Consider the following 20,564-nt stretch of genomic DNA (forward strand, 5'->3'; position numbering starts at 1 on the left):
CCAGGAGGCTGAGGCAGGAGGATGACTTGAGCCCAAGAAGCAGAAGTTGCAGTGGGCAGAGATCACACCACTGCACTCCAGACAGGGCAACAGAGTGAAAATGCTGTCTCAAAAAAATAAAAATAAAAAGTCAGGATGACGGCTACCTCCAGGATTAAAGGGAAAATGGCACCAGTGGAATGAAATACATGGGGGTTCTTGGAGTTAATGGCAATTTCTAGGTGAAAGTTACATGCTTTAGTCATTATATCATACATTTAGTTTTATGTACTTTCCTGAGTGTTACTTCACATATTTTAAAAGAAAAGATTTAATAAAATAAATAGCCAAAGAATGTTAAATACCTGGTCCCATTCAGAAGAGACCTGGGCCCATCACTTAAAATGTTAGTAACTGGCTCCACCTGGGAAGAATTTCCAGCCTTACCTGAAACATTAGAGGTGCCCCCTCTCACTGAGGCCTATTTGATATCTGGCATCAGAGATAACTTGGTCATTTCAAATAGCAGTAGTAGCTGGCCACAGAGATGGTAATAGAGGGAGCAGTCCTCCAACCCACAGAGTTATTTAAATTGAACTGAGCAAATGGCAATGAACCAGAGACATGGCTTTTCACGGGAGTAAGTTTGAAACTTCTTTAACAAAGAAACATACAATATGTCAAAGTAGAACAGAATAGAATAGCGATCATGTTTCAACAAAGAGATGTTTTGAATAAATTCATATCAATTTAATGTGCTTTTATTATATAAACCTTTTCTCTCTTAACTACAAACTATTCTTTCCTAGCACAAGTAATTCTGAGTCATACGATGCTTAACATAGAAATTTGATTTAGGATTAATTAAAAGAGTGATGCAAAAATACACCAAGTTCTACGGGACTAAAGTATAAATGACCCATACCAACAAATGGCTCCCCCTACCTTCCTTATATCCACTCTCCCCAACTTCTCCAACTTCCTCTCCTCAACTCCCTCACCTTCTACCCTATAATTGGCCTGCCTTGAAAGCTTTTATTAAAATCTTGCCATTTACCAAGAATGTGTAATTTTTTAATGAAAGTGGAGAAAGTCATGAAATGTCAAGAACAGCTCTGGCAAACTGCTTAAGTAGGTAGGAAATATAGAAAGGTCAGAAATGGTGAGTGGGACAAAAATGTCTTGGGGGAAGTTGTGGTTAAACTAAGTCTTGAAAAAAAGCGGGTGCATTTTAGCAAGTTAAGGCTGTACCAGTCAGCTATGTCATCATAAGCAAACCTATCAAGATGTAACATAGCAGGGTATATTGGGAGATCTTGCCTAATTAAGCCTGGCTGGTAAGTGAGGAAAGGGAGACAGTGAGAAATGAAGACAGAAATAGAACCAGGGCTCAAACCCATATTGGCCTAGCTCCAAAAAGCACATGTTCTTACTCCTTAATCCTCAGTTACTTAATCCTAATTCACAGGCAAGAGCTAGATTGCAGAGGGCTACCCAGGCCATACCATGTTTGGATTTTACCCTGTGGGCTTGAGAGTCATGCAGGAGAGTAGTGTGATCAGAGATATAATTAGAAGGTGACTCAGGAGCACTGTGGAGAGTGGAGAGGAACAGGGCAGGACTAGAAGCAGAGACATCAGCTGGGAAGTTTCATAGTAATTCACCAAGGCAGAAATAGCCAGGACCTGCAAATGTCACCAGCATCAGAGATGGAAAGGAAAAGATAATTCCAGGAAGTCTTCTCTGCATCTGGCCCATTTCCCTGGGAAAAAATCATCACTGTCCTCAGATATTTGAAGTGCTTTTTGGGGCAAGTCGGAGAAGCACTGTATAGCAATGGTTTAGTAACATTTTGCTCTCCTTCTACGATTTTGAATTCTTCTGGTATCATTCCTCATTCCTGACTTTATATGCCCTACTGCAAATCATAAAGAAATACTAATTCTCTAAAATATTTTTCTATATGTGCATGTCATACATAATTCTTTACCTTGTTTTTTTCAATAAATATTATGTCTGAGATATCATTCCATTTCAGCACAAGTAAAGAACTGCCTCATTCCTTTTTGAGGCAGTATCATATCCTATTGTAAAGATATACTCTAATTCATTTATCCCATCTTCTATAGATGTGTATTTAGCTTGTTTCCAATCTTTGGCCCTTACAAACAATGCCCCAGTATCTCCAAGGATGTTCAAGATATCCTTGCCTATCTTTCCTTCCACACATGGGGAATTATATCTGTAGTATAATCTCTTGAGGTGCAATTTCTAGGAAAAGATTATTTGCATTTTAATTTTACTTGACATTGCCACATTGCACTTCAGAGAGATGACATGATTTTTAAATGCATTTTTCCAGCTGTACGAGCTTATATTTCACTGATCTTGGCTGCATATACCATAAACTTAACATGGAATTAAAGTCTAGTAAAATTTTAAACCTTGATTGTGCTTCACCATAAACCCGAAACACAAGTTAATCTATGATCACTAATATCATACCAAATAGTCACTCCTTCATAAAAGCAGTGATTCTCAACAGGGACATTTTTGCCCCAAGGGACATTTGACAATGTCTCTAGAGACTTTGGGTTCTCAAAATCTGGGAGGAGAGAGTGCTATTGGCATCTAGTGGGTAGAAGTGAGGGATGATGGGAAATCTCCCACAATGCACAAGAAATCCCCCAACAACAAAGAACTATCTGGCCCAAAATGTCAGTAATGTCGAAGTTGAGAAACCCTAATTTAAAGCAAGGTAAATGTATAATATCTACATGATTACATGCCAAATACTGAGACCATAACACACTGATCCACACACACACTACTATACTATGTAGCATGGAAGAAAAAACACAACAAAAAGGGGGGAATATAATTAATGTATTTTGTCTTCACTTAAGGAATTGTTTTCTCAATATTTTGTGATTAATATCACTAGCATATTTGGGATAAACTGAACCGGGGATTGTATCAAACTTGAAGAAGATGAAATTCAAAAGATGATCAGAAATTCCAAGATAAGAGAAAAGAAGCACGTGAAGGTCTGAGGAGAGCAGGTAGAAAATGGAGAGATGATTCATTGCAAAACACCGAGGGAAGGTTCTCTGAAAATACGTAGAGGACTGATGGAACAGATGTCTGTTGATGAGTGAATAGTCTAACCAGAAAAAGAAAACATTTAGAGTCATTTTACACCAAAAGAGTGGTTCTTGGCCCATGTGAGAAATGCTATATTTCTCTTAAATCATTTTTGTCTAATTCAGGAAAAGTACTAACAGTTTTCTATTGCTGCGAAACAAATTTCCAAAAACTTGGCAGTTTAAAACAATACCCACTTATTATTTCAGTTTCCATGGGTTAGGATTCTGGGCATAGTTGAGCTGGGTCTTCTTCTTAGGGTGTCACAGTCTGAAATTAAGGTGTTGGCTAGGCTGCATTCATCTGGAGACTCAACTTAGGAAGACTCTACTTCTTAGCTCCCTCCATTTGTTGACAAATCTGTTTCATTGTGGTTGTGGAATTTATGGCAGCTTGCTTCATCAAGGCCAGCAAGGGAGAGAGTGTGCTACTTCAAACCTCCCACCTCCAAACCTGCCTTTAAAGGGCTTACTTGATTAGGTCAGACCCACCCAGAATAATCTGCCATTTGATTAACTCCAAATCAAATGATTAGGGACCTTAATTATATCTGTAAACTCCCTTTGCCTTCACCTTTGTCATATAATATAATCACAGGAGTAATAAAAGTGATAGACCTTTGTCCTTTGCCATATTCTGTTGGTTAGAAGCAGGTGACAGGTCCTGTTTACACTAGGGAGAGAATATTACACAGTTATGAATACCAGGGAGTTGGAATCCTGGGGACCATCCTGGGGCATGTCTTCCTCAGATAGTTATGTCTCTCCTGAAAATTTTTTTTTTCTTTTATTCTTATATATATATTTATCTCAGGCAGTCTTGCTCTGCTGCCCAGGCTGGAGTGCAGTGTCATGATCTCGGCTCACTGCAACCTCCACCCCCAGAGTTCAAATGATTCTCGTGCCTCAGCTTCCCAAGTAGCTGGGATTACAGGTATGTGCTACCACGCCTGGCTAATTTTTGTATTTTTAGTAGAGATGGGATTTCGCCACGTTGGCCAGGCTGGTCTCAACTCCTGGCCTCAAGTGATCCACCCACCTTGGCCTCCCAAAGTGTTGGGATTATAGGCGTGAGCCACTGCACCCAGCCCTCTCCTGAAATTTCTTAAATCAAATCGTCATGGGCATTTTGGGAGTACATGTAGCCTTGGCCTTGACTGACGGGCTCTGTATCTGTTGGCTTTTGCTGAATAGCCAACAACCACAGGGCCTAAGTAGAATTTAACAACAACTTATTGCTTATGCATCTGGAGTCAACTGAGTGTCAACTAGGAAGCCCTGCTGATCTTGGCTCCCTCACATGGCAGGCTGGTAACTGTGGCAACCCGACTGCTGCACATCTCTCTCATCCTCCTGCAATCCAGCTCAAGTCTGTTCTCCCCCTGATTGCAGAGATGAAGGAGTAAGGGCAGGCTCAATTACACACATTCTTTTTAAGCCCCTGTCTGTGTCACATTAGCTAACATGCCGTTTGTCAAAGAAGTCCCCTGGGTGAGCCCAGAGTGAGGATACAAAGACCTGCAAAATTACAAGGAAGGAGCAAGGAACTGGGGCCAAAAGGCCCTAATTCAATACCAGAGCTTCACCTCATCCCCAAAATGAAAGGAATATATTTATTGCTTGAAACTTAGGGTTTCTCACTTGGCTAAACTGTGACCAACTTGATTTCTGTGCTATTTGCATCGAAAATAATACCAAACATGATGCATTAATAGAATAGATGATGCAAAAAGGTCATGCATAAAACAATTCAACAAGAACAAAACTACTGAGTGTAATGAACTCAGAACTTTATGTTGGGTGATTCCAGAGATGTTTTATTCCCAGAAACCAGTTGCCATAAAAAGAGAGATGCAAATGGCTTAGTGAAGATTATCAACCTTTAATGCATAGATGCCAGAAAGGCCCATTCTCCCAGGATGGAAGAAAAACAGTGAAACTGCTGGTGCTGACCAAACTTGGATACTCTCATCGGGTTGTTTGTATCAGGATGGGTTCCTCCCTTTATGCCGATTAAACCAGAATAGTGAAGTCCTAATGCCTACAGGATCAATTTGCGACAAAGAAAGAATTCATTCAGATAAAAAGCTAACTGAGATGCAAACATTTTCAAATTATTTTCTTCTTAAATATTTTTCACATTTGTAGTGACCAAGGGAGACCTGGATTTGAATCTTGACTTTGGACCTCACTAGCTCTGCAGTCTTGAGCAAATTATTTAATGTCCTCCTAATCTGTTTCCTCATCTGTAAGAATGGATAGTGTTTTAGCTTCACGTGTTTGAGATAATAAAAGTAAAGACCTTAGTCTTGTGTTTGCCACAGTGGTAACACATAGATATTCAAAGTTATTATTCCTACAAAAATGCAAACTGTACTCGCCCATAATTGCATTTTAAAAGAAAGACCAATTTTGTAATTTTCCAGGAGTATCTGCATGATAGCATTTTACACAATCATTATGTGAAAGGCTTTCCTTGAATGTTGTTAAATAATCTGTCCTATTATTTGGAGAAATATATCCTTTGCAGATGTTGTATTGCATGACAAGATCTAATGCTAAAACTCTACTGAAAATGAGAAGATATAATGCTCAAAACCTGGCTGTAGCTCCTTATGTCACTAGAAAATCTTTTACTGTCTCTAGGTCATGGTTCCTTCACTCATCCTAATAAATTGTAGTTAATTGCCTTCAACTGGCGTTAGTGAAGGAGACTTAGATAATATCTATGGAGCTTTTTCAATCTTATGAAAAGGCCCTCACTAATGAAATACATACATTCAAATGCAAAAGTAATGACATTAATTTTTATTTTTTATTTTTATTAATAGAGTTATGACTATAGATGTTAATGAATTGCTTATCAATAACTAGATATTTATTTAATTTTACAACGTTTTCCACGTTTATTCTAAAACTACTTTTGATGCGTCATTTTAAATCTTAAATTGGGTCCTTTCCCCAGCAGCCTATTCTTATTCTTAGCAGAAATCAAAAGCTGCATTTTTTTAAAGCCTTAATGGCTAAGTAGTTATCTGTTTTTAATTTATTGTAGTCACTTAGAAAACATTCATGGAAGTTATTAAACATATACTATTTTTACAGAGAAGAAGGAAAGGAATGTTCACTTTTGTCCAGTCTGTTGGAAGAGACAAAGGATGTTAGAAACCAGTGTGCAGCCTCTCCTAAGACTGTCCACATCTTGTGACATTTTTACACATAATTTTTTGTGGCAAGATGACAGTTGCCATACAAGGCTCTGAAATCCCAGATGTAATTAAGATTTTATAATGAGCCACATTATGTAGGGAAATGCTTCTAACCCATTATGAATGAAAAAAAAAGTATAAAATCAAAAAACTCAATTAGGTTTCATTGTGGACAAATTATTTTCCAAGCTCCATTGTTATTTTAAACTGAGTCGGAGGAGGTGAATGTTGGAACACCCTCAAAGATGATTGAAAATGAGTTGGGAGAAAAGTGAAGTTTCAATCAGGATGGTTGTGTGGGTGTTTCATAAAGAGATGAATAAAACCTGGTCAAAAGTCCTAACACAGTAGGGTGTCAAGGCAGAGAAGTCTTGCTTAAGCAAACTCAGTGTCATATGCAAGAAGTTAGGTGGTGCTGGCGTAAGACCAACACCAGTAATGCTGCACTCCAAGTCACCCCGCTTACTCCAGCCCCCAAAAGAAAATTGTCAGTGTTGCTTTCCTGGCATTTTTAATCAACTTCTCAATTATTATCTTGGCAATAATAATAACATAAAGGTAAACCTAAACAGTAATAGTTGTTAGTATTCATGAAAATAGATTGTCCCAGTATAAAGCTAACCAATGAAATTTTACTACTTCATAAACATTTTGTTCTTTTAATTTTCGAGGAAAAAAATAGGGACCTCTTCAAAATAATCAGGATAGTCAGAGTCCCTTTTTGTCTGGAAAAAGTTTCTGAAACATAAAATCTTTGTTGGGCTAAGACTTTGGACTTTAGGCCAAGTTACAGTTTGCAGCAATTTCAGACATCTGCTTTATGATGTTGCTGAAAGCGTTCCCCCACCACATTAAACCCAGCTTTTGGGTTGTACAGTGATGTAAAGTTTATTGAAACATTTTTACACTTGCTTTCTTTAACCACAATAGTCATTTTATTGTAACATATTCAATTAAACAGGAACAGTGTAAAAGCAGTGAAATTGATAGGATTCTCATTTGAATCTACTAGATGCCTTAATTTTTCTCATTTGTGGCTGACTGCCGTTGACAAAGATCTAGGAATATGAGTAGACTATCCTACATAATAGAAAAGCTACTTTTTTGTTTTATTGCTATTGTAATAATATTAAGTACCTAAAGAGAGTTATAGGCCTCTTGGGGCCCAGAACTCAGAGTTCAAAATGACCCTTCTTTGATTGGATCAAAATCTAATATTTGGCTGTGGCATTATCCAGAAGTATGGAGTTTATTATAGCTATGTTCAAGGAAAAGGTAAGGTGAAGGAAGATCAGAAGGGATATATAGTAAGGAAATTCCCATGTTACTAAACTATTTGTGGATGTTTTCCTGCATCTTACACAAATGAGAATTGGTAGGAAAACAGAGGGCTAAGAGTTAGAGAAAATAAATTTGGGGAGGAGGGATGAATTGTGCCTCTTTTTGCTCTGCTGAATCTCCAAATATAAACACACACACACTCAAACCCTTCTATGAGTCCTAAATTACATTCTTGCTTCAAGCTGGCTTTTTCAAATCTGGCAGTCCACTGGCGAAAATGTTTGCAGGTAGAAAAAGAAAAAAAAAAGAGGCAACAGAAAATTCACAAGACCAAATATATGTGAGTGTGTGTGTGTGTGTGTGTGTATCTTTAGACATCTATATATATATATATATACACACATATATATATAAAATTCACTGATGTGTACTTGAAAATACTATGCACCCAAGATGGAAATCATATAAGGTGAATTTTCACAATTGACAAAATGCTTTTAACTTTTTTTCAACTGTGACAATACCATGAATACTTTTTAACTCAAAAGATGGAGAAAGTATTCAGTAAGATTCAAAGACAGGCTTCAGGAGCCTGTGACTACCTTGAAACGCTATGCAAATATTTGTGGTTTGGTATGTATATGCATTTGTGAATTTCTTTTTACAGAAAGGTTTTATTAGATTCTCAAAGAGGTGAGACCAAAAAAAAGATTAAGGGACTGCTTTTTGAGAGTCTGGTAAAGTATAAGTTGCCTCAAGATCAAAAGAACTAACCCTTTGACTTGCAAATCAACTGAAAGAAGAGTGGGGTGGTGGCTTTGGAGTCCTCTGTAGTGAAGGAGGCCCAGCCCTCTCCCAGGGACCACTGAAGGAAATCAACAGAGTCAGGAAACTTCTTGACAGCCTGGTCACCAGGGGTTTGGAAAAAGGTTCTATTGGAGTGGAGACTGATGGATGGAAAAAAGAGAGAGGGAAATTGGACCTGATACCAAAGAGATGTTTTCAGCCGTCAACCAGCTGCAAAACAAAATGGGCTTCCTTTTCCTACATATTCTTCCAAGCATTATAAATCCTCGGTCTGCTCCCCAACCCACATCCTACAGGATGCAGCCAGAGCAACAGCCCCACTCCACTCTGGAACCAGTCATCCTAGGGATGCAGCTGGTCAAAAATCCCTGTGGACGCTTTCTCAAGATCTGCACCAGACCCTGAGCTGCCCAGGTGTTGCTGCTCCAGAATTCTCTTAGGAATATGTCTCCTACATCAGTTAGTTACAGCCACACTAATACAAGATCACAAACGATCCTGATGATCATTTCTTAGCTTCCCTGTTGGAGGTTGGTTGGTGTTGACTGATCTCTGCTTGGTTCACTCCTGCACTGGCTGGGCGTTGGCTGGGCGGTAAAGCTGTTCCCTGTCTCATCCTGTTGGGATGAACAGAGTATCCTAGGAATATTTTCTCCAGAGCAGTGGCAGACACAAAGGGTCAACAGAAACCCTCAAGGCTTTGTCATGCCTACTCTTGCAACTAGCACATTGTCATTTCAGCCTCATCCTATTGACCAAAGTAAGTCACTTGACCAAATTCAAAGCTGTGTGACAGGGAAATATATTGCACCTCTTTAGAAGGAGCACCTGCAAAGTCATTTGGGCCTGGATATACAGGGCAGGGAGAATTTTGGGGACAAAAATGCAATCTGCCACATCTATATTAGTGAAGTCAGTTTTTCGTACGTGGCTATCAGAACAAAGCACTTCACTTACCAACTCTATTCAAATAAATTGAAATTATTCAACTTAAAATTATGCAAGCATTGCTCCCCTTGTGCCAAAGAACTGCACCATGTCTGATTGGCTTTGCAGGTCTGTGTAACTCGGCTGATAGCTGGATGATAGTACCCAACATCAAGCAGAACCACTACACGGTGCACGGTCTGCAGAGCGGCACCAAGTACATCTTCATGGTCAAGGCCATCAACCAGGCAGGCAGCCGCAGCAGTGAGCCTGGGAAGTTGAAGACAAACAGTAAGTGCTGTGAACTCAACAGAGCTGTCATGTCTTATCTGCTCTTCTTTCAGCTGACTCTGTCCCCCTTTCTTTTCCTTTCCTCTCTCTTGGGTATCATTGACAGCCCCCCAAAACAAGTAAAAAGCCAGTGTGGAATAATGGAATTTGCATCAGATACCTCTAGGTTCCAAAACTGATTTCTATTCCTTCACAGCCGTGAGACCATTACACTCTCTGAACTTGAGTCTTCTCATTTTTTTTTTTTTTATTATACTTTAAGTTCTAGGGTACATGTGCACAACGTGCAGGTTTGTTACATATGTATACATGTGCCATGTTAGTGTGCTGCACCTATTAACTCGTCATTTACATTAGGTATATCGCCTAATGCTATCCCTCCCCCCACCCCGTACCCACAATAGGACCCGGTGTGTGATGATCCCCTTCCTGTGTCCAAGTGATCTCATTGTTCAGTTCCCACCTATGAGTGAGAACATGCGGTATTTGGTTTTCTGTTCTTGTGATAGTTTGCTGAGAATGATGGTTTCCAGCTGCATCCATGTCCCTACAAAGGACACAAACTCATCCTTTTTTATGGCTGCATCGTATTCCATGGTGTATATGTGCCACATTTTCTTAATCCAGTCTGTCACTGATGGACATTTGGGTTGATTCCAAGTCTTTGCTATTGTGAATAGTGCCGCAATAAACATACGTGTGCATGTGTCTTTATAGCAGCATGACTTATAATCCTTTGGGTATATCCCCAGTAATGGGATGGCTGGGTCAAATGGTATTTCTAGTTCTAGATCCTTGAGGAATCGCCACACTGTTTTCCATAATGGTTGAACTAGTTTACAGTCCCACCAACAGTGTAAAACTGTTCCTATTTCTCCACATCCTCTCCAGCACCTGTTGTTTCCTGATTTTTTAATGATTGCCATTCTAACTGGTGTGAGATGGTATCTCATTGTGGTTTTGATTTACATTTCTCTGATGGCCAGTGATGATGAGCATTTTTTCATGTGTCTGTTGGCTGTATGAATGTCTTCTTTTGAGAAGTGTCTGTTCATATCCTTTGCCCACTTTTTGATGGGGTTGTTTGGTTTTTTTCTTGTAAATTTGATTGAGTTCTTTATAGGTTCTGGATATTAGCCCTTTGTCAGATGAGTAGATTGCAAAAATGTTCTCCCATTCTGTAGGTTTCCTGTTCACTCTGATGGTAGTTTATTTTGCTGTGCAGAAGCTCTTTAGTTAGATCCCATTTGTCATGGGATCTTGATCTGGTGGATAAGCTTTTGATGTACTGCTGGATTCAGTTTACCAGTATTTTATTGAGGATTTTTGCATCAATGTTGATCAGGGATATTGGTCTAAAATTCTCCTTTTTTTGTTGTATCTCTGTCAGGCTTTGGTATCAGGATGATGTTGGCCTCGTAATATGAGTTAAGGAGGATTCCCTCTTTTTCTATTGATTGGAATAGTTTCAGAAGGAATAGTACCAACTCCTCCTTGTACCTCTGGTAGAATTCGGCTGTGAATCCGTCTGGTCCCGGACTTTTTTTGATTGGTAGGCTATTAATTATTGCCTCAATTTCAGAGCCTGCTATTGGTCTATTCAGGGATTCAACTTCTTCCTGGTTTAGTCTTGGGAGAGTGTAAGTGTCCAGGAAATTATCAATTTCTTCTAGGTTTTCTAGTTTATTTGCATAGAGGTGTTTATAATATTCTCTGATGGTAGTTTGTATTTGTGTGGGGTTGGTGGTGATATCCCCTTTATCATTTTTTATTGCATCTGTTTGATTCTTCTCTCTTTTCTTCTTTATTAGTCTTGCTCGTGGTCTATCAATTTTGTTGATCTTTTCAAAAAACCACCTCCTGGATTCATTGATTTTTCGGAGGGTTTTTTGTGTCTCTATCTCCTTCAGTTCTGCTCTGATATTAGTTATTTCTTGCCTTCTGCTAGCTTTTGAATGTGTTTGCTCTTGCTTCTCTAGTTCTTTTAATTGTGATGTTAGGGTGTCAATTTTAGATCTTCCCTCCTTTCTCTTGTGGGCATTTAGTGCTATAAATTTCCCTCTACACACTGCTTTAAATGTGTCCCAGAGATTCTGGTATGTTGTATCTTTGTTCTCATTGGTTTGAAAGAACAGCTTTATTTCTGCCTTCATTTCGTTATGTACCCAGTAATCATTCAGGAGCAGGTTGTTCAGTTTCCATGTAGTTGAGCGGTTTTGATTGAGTTTCTTAGTCCTGAGTTCTAGTTTGATTGCACTGTCTGAGAGACAGTTTGTTATAATTTCTGTTCTTGTACATTTGCTGAGGAGTGCTTTACTTCCAACTATGTGGTCAATGTTGGAATAAGTGCGATGTGGTGCTGAAAAGAATGTATATTCTGTTGATTTGGGGTGGAGAGTTCTGTAGATGTCTATTAGGTCTGCTTGCTGCAGAATTGAGTTCAATTCCTGGATATCTTTGTTGACTTTCTGTCTCGTTGATCTGTCTAATGTTGACAGTGGAGTGTTAAAGTCTCCCATTATTATTGTATGGGAGTCTAAGTCTCTTTGTAAGTCTCTAAGGACTTGCTTTATGAATCTGCATGCTCCTGTATTGGGTGCATATATATTTAGGATAGTTAGCTCTTCCTGATGAATTGATCCCTTTACCGTTATGTAATGGCCTTCTTTGTCTCTTTTGATCTTTGTAGGTTTAAAGTCTATTTTATCAGAGACTAGGATTGCAACCCCTGCTTTTTATTGTTTTCCATTTGCTTGGTAGATCTTCCTCCATCCCTTTATTTTGAGCCTATGTGTTTCTCTGCACATGAGATGGGTCTCCTGAATACAGCAAACTGATGGGTCTTGACTCTATCCAATTTGCCAGTCTGTGTCTTTTAATTGGAGCATTTAGTCCATTTACATTTAAGGTTAATATTGTTATGTGTGAACTTGATCCTGTCATTATGATATTAGCTGGTTATTTTGCTCGCTAGTTGATGCAGTTTCTTCCTAGCATCAATGGACTTTACATTTTGACATGTTTTTGCAATGGCTGGTACCTGTTGTTCCTTTCCATGTTTAGTGCTTCCTTCAGGATCTCTTGTAGGGCAGGCCCGGTGGTGACAGCATCTCTAAGCATTTGCTTGTCTGTAAAGGATTTTATTTCTCCTTCATTTATGAAACTTAGTTTGGCTGGATATGAAATTCTGGGCTGAAAATTCTTTTCTTTAAGAATGTTGAATATTGGCCCCCACTCTCTTCTGGCTTGTAGAATTTCTGCTGAGAGATCTGCTGTTAGTCTGATGGGCTTCCCTATGTGTGTAACCTGACCTTTCTCTCTGGCTGACCTTAACATTTTTTCCTTCATTTCAACTTTGGTGAATCTGACAATTATGTGTCTTGGAGTTGCTCTTCTCGAGGAGTATCTTTGTGGCGTTCTCTGTATTTCCTGAATTTGAATGTTGGCCTGCCTTACTAGGTTGGGGAAGTTCTCCTGGATGATATCCTGCAGAGTGTTTTGCAACCTGGTTCTATTTTCCCCATCACTTTCAGTCACACCAATCAGACGTAGATTTGGTCTTTTCACATAATCCCATATTTCTTGGAGACTTTGTTCATTTCTTTTTACTCATTTTTCTCTACACTTCTCTTCTCACTTCATTTCATTCGTTTGATCTTCAATCGCTGATACTCTTTCTTCCAGTTGATCGAGTCAGTTACTGATGCTTGTGCATTTTTCATATAGTTCTCGTGTCATGGTTTTCATCTCTATCAGTTCTTTTATGGCTTTCCCTGCATTGATTTTTCTAGTTATCCATTTATGCATTCTTTTTTCAAGGTTTTAGTTTCTTTGCGCTGGTTACATAGTTCCTCCTTTAGCTCTGAGAAGTTTGATTAACTGAAGCCTTCTTCTCTCAACTCGTCAAAGTCATTCTCCGTCCAGCTTTGTTCCATTGCTGGCGATGAGCTGCGTTCCTCTGGAGGGGGAGATGCACTCTGATTTTTTGGATTTCCAGCTTTTCTGCACTGCTTTTCCCCCATCTTTTTGGTTTTATCTGCCTTTGGTCTTTGATGATGGTGACATACTGATGGGATTTTGGTGTGGGTGTCCTTTCTGTTTGTTAGTTTTCCTTCTAATAGTCAGGACCCTCAGCTGCAGGTATGTTGGAGTTTGCTTGAGGTCCACTCCAGACCCTGTTTACCTGGATATCAGCAGCAGAGCCTGCAGAAGATAGAATATTGCTGAACAGCGAGTGTTGCTGTCTGATTCTCGCTCTGGAAGCTTTGTCTCAGGGGTGTACCCCACCATGTGAGGTGTGAGGTGTGAGGTGTCAGTCTGCACCTAGTGGGGGATGTCTCCTAGTTAGGCTACTCAGGAGTCAGGAACCCACTTGAGCAGGCAGTCTGTCCGTTCTCAGATCTCAACCTCCGTGATGGGAGATCCACTGCTCTCTTCAAAGCTGTCAGACAGGGGCATTTACCTCTGCTGAGGTTTCTGCTGCTTTCTGTTTAGCTATGCCCTGTCCCCAGAGGAGGAGTCTACAGAGACAGGTGGGCCTCCTTGAGCTGTGGTGGGCTCCACCCAATTCGAGCTTCCTGGTGGCTTTGTTTACCTAGTAAGCCTCTGCAATGGTGGGCACCTCTCCCGCAGCCTCGCTGCCACCTTTCAGTTAGATTTCAGACTGCTGTGCTAGCAATGAGGGAGGCTCCATGGGTGTGGGACCCTCTGGGCCAGGTGTGGGATATAATCTCCTGGTGTGCCATTTGCTAAGACCCTTGGTAAAGCACAGTATCAGGGTGGGAGTTTCCCGATTTTCCAGGTGTTGTATGTCTCAGTTTCCCTTGGCTAGGAAAAGGGATTCCCTTCCCCCTTGTGCTTCCCAGGTGAGGTGATGCCTTGCCCTGCTTCAGCTCTCGCTTGTTGGCCTACACCAGCTGACCAGCACCGACTCTCCGACATGCCCCAGTGAGATGAACCTGGTACCTCAGTTGAAAATGCAGAAATCACCCGTCTGCTGTGTTGCTCACGCTGGGAGCTGGAGGCTGGCCATCTTGGGCGCGCCCCCTGAGTCTTCTCATTTTTAAAATAAATATTCCTGGAGGCATTCTTGTGAGAAGTAGAAGATGTATATATAAGACCTGACACACAGTAGGGACTCTGAACATGGTGGATAGTGTTATTTTTCATAGCAGAATAGCTAACTAATCACTCTTCAGAAATTCTTTCTTTTATTCTAGAAAACAGTCTGAGTCTGTGGTTCTCAATCAGGGACACTTCTTCCTCCCCCTCTACCCCACCCTACCAGGACATTTAGTAATATCTGGAAGAGGTTTTTAGTTGTCACATCTGGAGTGGATGCTACTGGCATGTAGTGAGTAGAGGCCAGGGATGATGGGAAACATCCCCAATACACAGGACAGTGTCCATCACAGAGAATGATCTGGCCTATATGTGTGTTTCATGATACTGTCATCTCCCTCTCTCTGTCTCTGTCCACATGTGTTTTGTTTTATCCTCTCTTCTTTCTTTATATGCTTTTGATCTAAGAATATTATGTTATGTAACATGGTGTTTATTTGCATAAGACCCCCCTACAAGAGAAAGCAAATTGGAGTGTGTTGGTATGGCGCCATGCTGTGAGATTGCCAGGCAGTCAACAGGAACAATTAAGTGCTTTTCAAGGGGAACTCTCATTTAACCTATATTCTTGTTTCTCAGTATAAGTGTTGTATCCTAGAGGAATGTGTTGTATCCTAGAGGAAGAGCAAGGGATGTAAAGAGAGCACTGAATTAAGAATGGGAAGACAGTGGCTTTCCCACTTGGTACCCATATAGCTATGTGGCTAGTTTCTTCATATTTTTAAATAGACTTTTTATTTTGGAATAACTGTAGATTTATAGGAAATCCATAGATAATACAGACAGTTCTGTATACCCTTAACCCAGTTTGCCCAAATGTTAATATCTTATGTAACCTTGGTACAGTTGTCCTAACTAAGAAATTAACATTGATGCATTACTCATAACTAAACCCCAGACTTTATTCAGATTTTACCAGCTTTCCACTAATGTTCTTTTCCTATTCCAGGACCCAATCCAGGATCCCACAATGCATTTAGTGTTCCTTCACTTTTAAAATGGAAATATTTTAACAACTTGAGGGTTGTTATGAGTTGTCAAAAAGACCATCTCAAAGTAATTCTAAGTACATAAGAAAATATAACATAATGATATGTTTCTTTACAGTCATACAACAAATGGCACAATACCTGTGCACACTTAGATCAGCAGTATTTGATTTGCATTTGAACATGTAAATATTTGTTCCTTCAAAAGATATGTTTGAGCATCGAGTGTGTTTGGGATGCTATGCAAGATGCCAAGGATATTATGAATATCTTCAACTCCCTAAGGTGTGCTTCTCTCAAAAAGGTTATAGACTATTGGGGAATAAAGCACATTAATCCTAATTAACATTCAGTGTGTGAAGTCTCTGACTGGAGTAACCATGAGAGGTTACTGACAATGCCAGGGTGCCCCAGCACAAACTTGAGAGGCTTTCCAAGGTAGGTTATGAGCAGGGGAGGTGAGGACACAGTGTTCTATGCAGAAGGAACAGCATGTGCAAAAGCCCAGAGACAAGGAGAATATATTTATGGAACAGAAAATTGATCAGTGTGGTTAAAGTGTGTCTTAAGTTGGGAGGATAGGTGAGCCAGGAAGCTGGAGACAGGAACAGATTGCAAAACCCTCCTGGGCCACACCAGGGAGTTTCTTTGTATACCAATGATTGGTGAAGGAGAGATTGAAGAGTTTAAATAAAACAGGCAAGATGAAAATTTCCATGAAATAAAGCTCTCTTGCACTATGATGTGGTGAGTGGATTACAAGGAAGGAAGACTGGCTGCTGGGCACAGTATCAAAAGATTATTGGAAGAGTTGTCCATATAAGTAAACAATGGCCTGAATAAGAGTCGTGTCCCATACAAATATTATAATGAATTGAATTATTTAGTAAAGTAAGCTATTAATCTCTTTCCTGAACTAATTTGTGTTCACTGAAGCAAAAGCCTTGAATTTGGGCAGAGTAGGTAGTGGTTTATTTGGGAAAAACATCTGAGGCATGGGCAGAATTTGCTCACCAAGATTACATGATTCTGCTCCACGCATGAGTGGGTGAGGGTGTGAGCCAAGGCAGGCAGGATTTTTGAGGCAGTATCTCACCATCACAAGTCTGGTCTTTCCAATGGCTCTGACATTCTGATATATCACACTGGAAGGAGGCCGAGCAGAACTTGGCCTTCATTGTAAATGATGGGCGCCATTAAGGAATTTCTTCCTGCTCTGCCCATTAGTATCCTATCATTTTTAATCCATATTCTACCTTCCACCTTTAAAAATTGAAATATTTTAAGCAAAACTGTCTTCATACTCTTCTTGTCTTAGTTCATAGTTTATCTCTGATAGTTGCTGGCATGATCATTCCTAAGGACTTTTTTTTACAAGTCAAAATTTAAACTACACATGTAATCCAATAGATCTTATGGCCTCTGAGAATGTCCAATCCCTGCTCAGCACTTGAGGGTTTTCTCTGCCCTCCCTTTAAAGCTTTTCTTTTCATTTTTATTGTTTTTGTTTGTTTGTTTGTTTGTTTGTTTGAGATGGTGTCTCGCTCTGTTGCCCAGGCTGGAGCACAGTGGCACGATCTTGGCTCACTGCAACCTCCACCTCCCGGGTTCAAGTGATACTCATGCCTCAGCCTCCCGAGTAGCTGAAATTACAGGTGTCCACCACCACACCCAGCTAATTTTTATATTTTTAGTAGAGATGGGGTTTTACCATATTGGTCAAGCTGGTCTTAAACTCCTGACCTCAGGTGATCCACCTGCCTTGGCCTCTCAAAGTGCAGGGATTACAGGCATGAGCCACCAGCCCAGCCTAAGCTTTTCTTTGATATGTACAGAAATAGATTTCTAAAACAAAAGCCAGCAAACTATAGCACAACGGCCAAATCTGGCTGCCTGATTTTGTAAATAAAGTTTTATTAGCATATAGCCACACCCATTGTCACAGACAATAGGTAAATGTCATTTACCATAGCAGAAGAGTTGAATAGCCACAAAAGAGACCACGTGGCCTGGCCTGCATAGCCAAAAATATTTACTGTCAGGCCCTTTGCAGAAAAAGTATGCTGGTCCCTGACCTAAAAAGAAAGGATTTTAGAGGTGCTGGTGTTGTGTTTGTATCCAAGAGGCAACTGGAAATCCTTTGACCTACCCACATGTGACAACACACACTGTCCATACTCACTGGGTCAGCATCGTGTATTGCCAGAGTTGAATTTACCAAACCTTTTCCTGTGATTGTCTGAGAGCTGTATACTGGGCAGAAGGAAGCTGCCAACTGCAACAGTGGCTATCGAGTTTGGACACCATGGCATTTGCATCAGGTTGTAACTCATTTCCTGCCTTTAAATGCCTTGTACCCAATGCAGTGTTGAATGACAGGCAGTACTCCAAACCAATATTGAATTGTCAAAGAAGTAACAACTATGACAAAATGTCCAGGTGTGACTCTGCCAAGATTTTTTAATACTTAAATCTTTAAGATACAAATGTGAGTAATGAAATAGAGAAGGCCTTGTTATTTATAAATAATTTCATGAGTAGAAAACCCAGGCATTACTATCACAGTTTTTCCTAATTTTGTGGCCTGAAAATTGTATTCTCATCCTAAATTCCTAAGAGTAATGCTTTAATTTTTAATAATCTCAGAATAATATAAACCTCTAGAGTATTCTATATGTTAAAACCTAAGATCTTGATTTGTTTGGCTTCTGGTCTGAAGTCTATTGAGCATGAATGCATCTTATGATGGATAGAACACTGCAGTGGTTGAAAATGGAGTCTTCATTCATTCCTCCTTTATAGGATGCTATCCAGCTGGTATGTACCTGTGCTGCTTGTGTACACCTGGAATCCATGAAGCTAGCTCACACTATGTGTTCTGGCTAAGCCTTGTCCATGCTGTTGTTGAATAGTTGGCATACCACCACTGGATCCCTATATTAGAACTGGTAGACTGAAAGCTTATGAAGGCAGGCACATGTTCTTATTCACTCTTATTGTGTACTATACTTTACACAGAGTTTCTGCTCTCTATTGTCTTTTGAATATTATGAAAACTTTGCAAGCAAATGTCTTTGAAAGTTGTTTATAACGTTTAAATTACTATTAAAATATAAGATACCACTTTGTGATAGGAGGCATGTCTCAGGGAGGGCTGACTTGTTCCTGTCTTTTAAATCTGATTTTGAAAATATGCTATTGGTTATAATAAAATAAACAATCCTCTTCCTCTTCCTTTTTCTGTTTTGTGAACTTGTTTTCAGGCCAACCATTTAAACTGGATCCCAAATCTGCTCATCGAAAACTGAAGGTGTCCCATGACAACTTGACAGTAGAACGTGATGAATCATCATCTAAGAAGAGTCACACGCCTGAACGCTTCACCAGCCAGGGGAGCTATGGAGTAGCTGGAAATGTGTTTATTGATAGTGGCCGGCATTATTGGGAAGTGGTCATAAGTGGAAGCACATGGTAGGCAACTTATATCCATTGTCCTGCAGTTATAAAAAGGCACATCTCATTCTGTACTTAGAGAGTCAATCCATACTGAAATGCATCTTAAAGAATAAAGTGCAGAAAAGTTGTATTAGTCAGCTATTGCTAGGTAATGCTGCATAACAAATACCCCCAAACTCAGCAGATTCAAACAATGACCATATATTACTAATACCCACATCTGTGGGTTCTCTGTTCAAGATTATAGAGCTCTGGTCATTGGAAGAGCTATACCATGCTAACACTGCTCTTTCATGCCATAAAACATGGGTCAGCAAACCACAGCCCATGAGCCAAACCTGGCCTGCTACCTGGTTTTGTAAATAAAGTTTTATGGGAATACAGCCAGGTCCATTTTTTTACATGTAGTCTATGGCTGCCTTTCAGCCACAACAGCAGAATCAAGTAGTTAAGAGAGAATCATATGGTCTATGAAGCCAAAAATATTTACTTCCTGGTCCTTTCAAGAAAAAGTTTGCAATTCCCTACTTTAAAACATCACTGTTCATCATTATACAAAACTGATTTCTGTTGCCTTGTGTGTTTTTTGATTCGAGACTGGACCAATTAGTGCAAATAGCTGAGGGCTGAATGGTGGGGGTGAAGCAGTGATCATAGGCTGGGAATAATTTCAAAAGGCCTGTTAGATCCAGCCCAGTAACTTTAGCCCACTGAGTTCTCTAAGAATAAGGGCAAAGGTCAGGACATAATTACACTGGAATTAGTTAACCTCACAAAGTTAACCTTGACTAATCCACAGCCACAAACTGCACCCCTTACTTTGACCGTCTGTCTCACAAATGCCTGCTTGCTATTGATCAAAAAGGGAGCTATTTTATTTTTATTTAATAAGCCCTCATATGGTACAAGTATGTGCCAGGCACTGGTCTAAGCATTTTACAGATGTCAACTCATTTATTCAGGCCTACAGCCCTACAAAGGTAGGTGCTAATATTATCCACTTTACTGATGAGGTGACTGAGGTATATGCTGAAGATCACAGGGTTACAAAGCTCACAGGTGGCAGAGTCAGCAAGTCTGCAGTCAAGGGTCAGGCTCTTAACCAGCAGTCCACAAACATTATCTGTAAAGGGCCAGAGATTCAATATTTCTGGTTTTGCACACCAAATGATTTTTGTCACTAATACTTGACTCTTCTGTTGTAGTGGGAAAGCAGCCACAGACAACACCTACACAAATGGACATGGCTGCATTCCAATAAAACTTCATTTATAAAAACAGGCAGAGGGCCAGAGTTGGCCCCTGGGTAGTAGTTTGCTGTTCCCTGCTCTTAACCACCATGCTATGCTGCTATTCACAAA

The 20,564-nt window shown here is 39.9% G+C and overlaps 1 protein-coding gene across 6 annotated transcripts in view; it reads left to right on the forward strand.

The window, feature by feature from the left end:
* Positions 1–20,564, forward strand: part of MID1 (midline 1) — a 381,575-nt gene that overhangs the window by 353,089 nt on the left and 7,922 nt on the right. For all 6 annotated transcript variants that reach the window (XM_007991004.3, XM_007991003.3, XM_007991002.3 and 3 more), the window contains exons 8-9: positions 9,476–9,637; positions 19,011–19,218. In XM_007991004.3, the coding sequence (XP_007989195.1) occupies positions 9,476–9,637; positions 19,011–19,218 (370 nt within the window). The remainder of the gene's footprint in view (positions 1–9,475; positions 9,638–19,010; positions 19,219–20,564) is intronic.

Source organism: Chlorocebus sabaeus, chromosome X (assembly GCF_047675955.1).
Source record: "Chlorocebus sabaeus isolate Y175 chromosome X, mChlSab1.0.hap1, whole genome shotgun sequence".
Classification (NCBI taxonomy): domain Eukaryota; kingdom Metazoa; phylum Chordata; class Mammalia; order Primates; family Cercopithecidae; genus Chlorocebus; species Chlorocebus sabaeus.